The sequence below is a fragment of the Otolemur garnettii genome, unplaced genomic scaffold (genome assembly GCF_000181295.1).
Source record: "Otolemur garnettii isolate 467f Iridium unplaced genomic scaffold, OtoGar3 scaffold00051, whole genome shotgun sequence".
Classification (NCBI taxonomy): Eukaryota; Metazoa; Chordata; class Mammalia; order Primates; family Galagidae; genus Otolemur; species Otolemur garnettii.
Window position 1 is genome coordinate 2,609,949 of NW_003852446.1, and position 6,000 is coordinate 2,615,948.

At 39.2% G+C, this 6,000-nt stretch overlaps 1 protein-coding gene across 3 annotated transcripts in view; it reads left to right on the plus strand.

Moving 5' to 3' along the window:
- Positions 1-6,000, plus strand: part of REPS2 (RALBP1 associated Eps domain containing 2) — a 184,088-nt gene that overhangs the window by 74,429 nt on the left and 103,659 nt on the right. For all 3 annotated transcript variants that reach the window (XM_003791874.3, XM_012806409.2, XM_012806410.1), the window contains 2 exons: positions 2,243-2,306; positions 4,430-4,572. In XM_003791874.3, coding sequence (XP_003791922.1) covers positions 2,243-2,306; positions 4,430-4,572 — 207 coding nt within the window. The remainder of the gene's footprint in view (positions 1-2,242; positions 2,307-4,429; positions 4,573-6,000) is intronic.

Here is a 6,000-nt window from a genome sequence, read left to right on the forward strand (position 1 = left end):
TCTGCATGTCTCTTTATATATTTTTGAATGTATCTTTGGATGAATTGGAAGTGGGATTATTGGGTCAAAGGTTAAATGCATATGTGATTTTGCTAGATATTGCAAGACATGTATCCATTGGGGGCTGTGCCATTTTGTAATCCCACTAGCATTGTAGGGGTATGCATATTTCTGCACAGTCTTATCTGAGCATGTTACCTAAGTTTTGTATTTTTCCCATCTGATAGGTAAGAAATCATATCTTTGTGTGGTTTTAATTTACAGATCTCTCGTGAATAGTATGGAGCATTTTTGTCATGTGCTTAAGAATCATTTGCATCTCTGTGTAATCTCTCATAGCTCTACCCATTTTTATATAGGGTTCTTGGTGTTTATTTTTAAAAGATCTATATGTATTCAGCGTGTTAACATTTTATTGCCGACATATCGGTGCTTTGTATAGCTGTAGTTTACTGGCCTAAGAGACTCCTTGTAATAAAATTTGAATCCATTTTTGATATTTGACTGCTGATAGTTTTTAACCCTCACCTCTCCCTTTTCTTCTTCTATATAGCTCTTAAGAAGATCTGAAAATGGCTTGAGACAAAAGGATAGGAGACTGGCGTGGGATTTTTATTGTGGCTTGGGGGTGGGGCTTAGGTGAGGGTTCAAGCATAAGGTCTGAACTTCCTGTCAACATGAAAGGAGGGAGTGCTCAGACTTTCTTCTCAGTCGGGGCACAGTTGAACTTGTTAGCCATCAACTGCTCTAGGGCTCCACTGAACTTCTCTGGAACATAATGGTACAGTAGTCTCTTTCCACTGTCTGAAGGCCAGACCAGGTTTTGGGTCTAGGTGCTTTGAAGAAAGAAGACCAAGGGGGGAGGGAATAGAATGAGATGAGAGGAGAATGTCTTCATATTTCCATGTCTCCAAAGTAACTGGCAGGTAGGCTTGTGAGACATTTCTGACAAATATTTGACAAGGTGGCTGCATTAGTGGCCAAGAGTCACATGTCAGCATTATTTCCAGGATGGTTTCTGGGAGAAGGCTAATTGATTTTTAGGGTATCTTGGCCTTGGTCCTTAATAATCTATCAAAGGAAAGTAAGTCTGCATTTAGGGTCCATTATAATCCATTGTTTTATGGCAGTGGTTCTCAACCTTCCTAATGCCGTGACCCTTTAATACAGTTTCTCATGGGTCACCACAACATGAGGAACTATATTAAAGGGTCGCAGCACTAGGAAGGTTGAGAACCACTGTTGTTAACGTTAATTAGAAGATCTATGATTGCCATGGAAAGACTTTTGACTTTATCAACTTACAACAGTGCTTGGGGCTTTGATGTGACTATTATTTGTATTAGAATCAAAGCTTTTGAACCATGAAACTGTTGAAAGCTGAAAGCATAAAAATATTCAGTCTCACTAAGATATGTTTCAAATGCAGTCATATAACATCTGATTCCAGTTGATATTGGTAAATTTACAATGCATAAAGAAAGCTTCCTGGATAAGCTTCTCAAAGAGCCAGTAAGAGATCTTAAATCTCATCAAAAATCTTTCCCATGAGGCTGGTGTGGTGGCTTGTACCTGTAAATACGAGCACTCTGGGAGGCTGTGGTGGGTGGGTTGCCTGAGCTCAGGAGTTTGAGACTAGCTTGAGCAAAGCAAGACCCTCATCCCTAATAAGAATAGAAAAATTAGCCAGATGTTGTGGCGGGTGCCTATAGTCCCAGCTACTCAGGAAGGCTGAGGCAGGCGGACCTCTTAGGCCCAAGCATTTGAGGTTGCTGTGAGCTCTGATGCCACAGCACTCTACCTAGGGCAACAGTAAGACTCTGTCTCAAAAAAAAAAAAAAAGAAACCTTGCCCATAATGTCTATTTGATCTGTGTATAGTGAGATTAATGGTGTTAATTTTTTCTTTTTGCTTGGTTTTCTATCATGACTGTGTATTACTTTTTTCATTTGAAATTTTGATTTGAAATTTGTCAAGTTTGTTTGAAATGCATTTTTTGAGTTTTTAGTAAAATGAAGCAGAATTAATTTGTGTGATTTGCATCTGTCATGAGAGGTTTGTCATTGTTTCTTTTGCCCTATCCTAATAGACAGATTCTTTTAAAAGCTGCTCATATGTTGCTTTTAGTCTCATGATCTTTGGCTTGAGGAATAAATGTGTTCATGGTGATTCATTGATATATAAATATAAAAGCCACTCTGGATAAGTAATTAATAGCTTATTAAATAATGGCTTTTGACAGGTTCTGTGGCCAAGAACTTCTTCACCAAATCAAAGCTTTCCATTCCAGAACTCTCTTATATATGGTAAGTGCAATTAATTCCACATCTCGTACTGTGATTTATGTATGCCCAGTGCTTACCTCCTACCTTTATATTTTTTAAGTCTTAACTTTTGAATTTTTTTTTTTTTTTTGCAATTTTTGGCCGAGGCCGGGCTTGAACCTGCCACACCCGGTATATGAGGCTGGTGCCCTACTCCTTGAGCCACAGGTTCTGCCCCTTTTGAATGATTTTTTTAACAGATAAGAGAGTAAATAAAACTCAGATTTTCATTGCTCTGAAGTTATCATATGAAAAGCACAATAAATAGTGCCCCATACATACTAAGCACTATAAGTGCTAACTATTATTTTAAAAATGATTTCCTAATTATTAGCTCCATCTCTATCCCTTTTCAGCCTAGGCAATTTGTGGACATATCAAACTTTCCATCTTAAAGATTTTATTTTCAGGTTTTTCTCCTCAAGGCCATGCAAGTAACCAGAGGACCTCAAAAAGCTATTCTTTATAATGTTTTATAAGGCTAAGCGAACAGAAGGTCTAGGGATATTTTGGAATTAGGTTAAATTTGACTATTCTGTCTGCCCTTGAGATTTGTAAATTTGGCTGGTGTTTGTATCAGCTAGGCCTCACTCACACTTGCAGCTGCAACATCCATTGCACCTTGGCGCAGCTCTGGCTCCAGAAGGGCTGTGCAGGGATGGTCCAGATGGCTCTATTTGCATTTATGAAAATGTTTGGTTCTGCTGTAAGCTGCAGGCTGTGTATAAGCTAGTTAAGACTGGGCAGGAGAGCATACTGCTATAAATGTATAACTAAAACATTGGAATATTTATATAAAGCTTTTTATATGAGGATTTATAAAAATTATGATAGGATTAAAAATTGCTTGTTTTGTTTTGTGCATCTTATTGGAAAAAACTATTCCAGCAGTCCTTAGCCATGCCAGTGTATCAGGGATTCTGAGCTGGATTTAGGGTCTTCAATAATATACGTTGGCATAACGTTTTCCTCCCCAATAAGCCTTATATTAGATTTTAAAGCTAGGAACAAAAGAAGTTAACATTTTGAAAAGAGTACAGTCTGTTTTGGCACAACTCCCAGGCTTAACAATATCAGCACGAGGCTTCTTATCTTTTTGTTGAGACGCATCCATGAAAGCTAAATGGTTTGCTTTACCCGCAGTTCTCTCCTCCTCACCTTGGGGGAACAGCTGTTTTAGGGCTGGTGCATTCTAAATTAGAGAGGGGGTGTGAAGGGTCCAAAGGAAAGTTATGCAGCTTATCTTAGAGAGATTTTTTTCTTTCAAATAGTAATACCTTTCTGAAACAATTTTGTATAATGTCATCTCTATCATTCTCCTAACACAAGTCACCTAAGAGATGGTTGAGCTTATGGGGCAGTACTTAGTTCTTTTGTTCTGAGTAGATAGGTCTGTGCCTTTTAGTGGGAAATAATGACCAAAACAAAGATAAGCTTTTCTGAGACTCTCCCTTTCATCTTTTTTGCCTTATCTGGTTCCAGTCTTCCTTATTTACTACTTTTATCTTAAAACATAATTCACTTGGTAGGTTTTGAACTTACTTACATTTTCTTGGGGGGGATTCTTAAGCAAACAATAGTCTGATACAAGAATTTACTTTACTTGACAAGTTCAAGGTTTTCCTTTAAAGCTGAAAAAAGAAGCTTATTTCTGTTCTCTGAGTGAACTGTGTAGTGGCTGGGACAACTGTAACGTGGCTGGGACCTTCCTTTCTCTACTCATTTTGAGTGCCAAGTCTGGAGCTCTCCACACCATGCAGCATGCATTTTACTGAATGGCTGTCAATTGGCTGCACAACTCCAGGTCTCATTTTTCTTTTTGTGCCATAGTTTCTTGTTCTGTATCCTCAGTGTTGTAAAATGGGCCAATCAGAGAACCTGAAGAATTTAAATTCTTATTTATAAAATGCTACTGATGCCAGTGCCGTCCATCAGGGTTTTTCTTCCTGAATAGTCCCTTAAGATTTCAAATGGATTTGGCCAGGAAGGGTTGAGGATCCAGCAAGGCTGTCACCAGAGAGCCTGGGAGTAGTGTTTGCATGTCTGGGTGGAGTAATTTTCCCCTGACTCCCACGGTAGGTCCTAGTGACATTTGTTGCTTTTAGGGAGCTTAGTGATGCTGACTGCGATGGAGCCCTGACTCTGCCTGAATTCTGTGCTGCATTTCATCTCATTGTGGCTCGGAAGAACGGCTACCCACTGCCTGAGGGCCTGCCTCCCACTCTGCAGCCAGAGTACCTGCAAGCAGGTAAGACATCATCATATATGGGAAACCTTAGGCACTTTCCCTCCAGGCCTTACAAGAAACTTGGTGTCCAGATATTTGGGGGGAATTGTTGTATTTACAATTTTTTAAAAAACCAATATTAGACTTTCACGTCTCATAATATGAGGAGTAGTGCTTATCTGGGTAAGTGTGACTCATCTGTTATTCTTGTTCTAGTATCTCTGGATGGATTTGAACCAAAGTCATTTATACTTTTGTGATAGGTGCAGAATAGGCAAGTACTGAACTTCCTAGGTGTTATAAAACGAAGAGGAAGCTCTTGTAGGGCCAGATGCTCACTTAGCTTTTTCTTTTCTTTCTTTCTTTCCTTTTCTTTTTTTGCCTATCCCAGTGTCTCCAAGTGGCCTTGGGTAATGAAATGGAATAGAACTCCTGTACCTAATTAAAAAGTTAAAAATTACGTGCAGTGAAATCTGCAAAGTCCCATAACCTTAAATGTACACTCCATGAATTTTTTTTGTGTATATACCCATGTAACTACAGTCAGATAGAGATATAGAACATTCCAGCACACCAGAAAGCTGGAATAGAATTCTTTTTGTCTTTCTCCTTAATAACACAGTCAGCCTCAAATTACTGTTATGAATTCTTTAGATAAGAGAGAGTCATGATGAGTCCAACATTTGTATTAATTCCTTTGGAAGATTGGAAAAATTATTAGTATCTCTTGTCCTTTTCAAAGGCAGTGGATACTGGTTGATTTCCATTAGTTAGAGAAGTATAGTGTTCTTTGAAAGGGTCTAAAACAACTGGTGCTTAGTCATGGGTGATTATTGGCAGGAAGGAGCAGTGTCTAAAGAAACTGTGATTACTCATTAATAGAATATAAATTTGTGCTGAATCTGGGAAGGCCTTAGAGATTATCTTGTCTAGTCCCGTCCTCATGATGACATTAAATTCAAAGTGGCAGATGCCTTATCTAAGTCAGTCTTTGGGTTGCTGACTCCCTTAAATGAAAAGTTTGTCACTGTCTGTGTTAGGTAGTGAGGGGATAGGAGTTCAACCAAAGGAAAAGGACCAAATTTGTGGCTGGTGCTAAGTGACAGCTAAACACACTAGGGGAAGAGTGACCTATTCTGGGATCTTCTTCAAAATGCCTTCATAAAATATCTGATGGGAAAAGTTCAGAGAACAAAAGCTACTAACTTCTGTGCTTGGCTTTTGCTTATAATAACTGCTTTGTGCCTTGTGCTTACAGCTGTAACTCTAGCCTGCTGCCCTTCCTTAGAGGCTGGGGAAGACCCTCATAGAATTAGCTTGTTAATTTAGCAGCATAATAAATTGCTTCCCGAGTGGTGCCTGTGGTTCAGTGAGTAGGGCACCAGCCCCATATACCGAGGGTGGAGGATTTGAACCCAGCCCCAGCCAATAGTCAGGCATTGTGGCAGG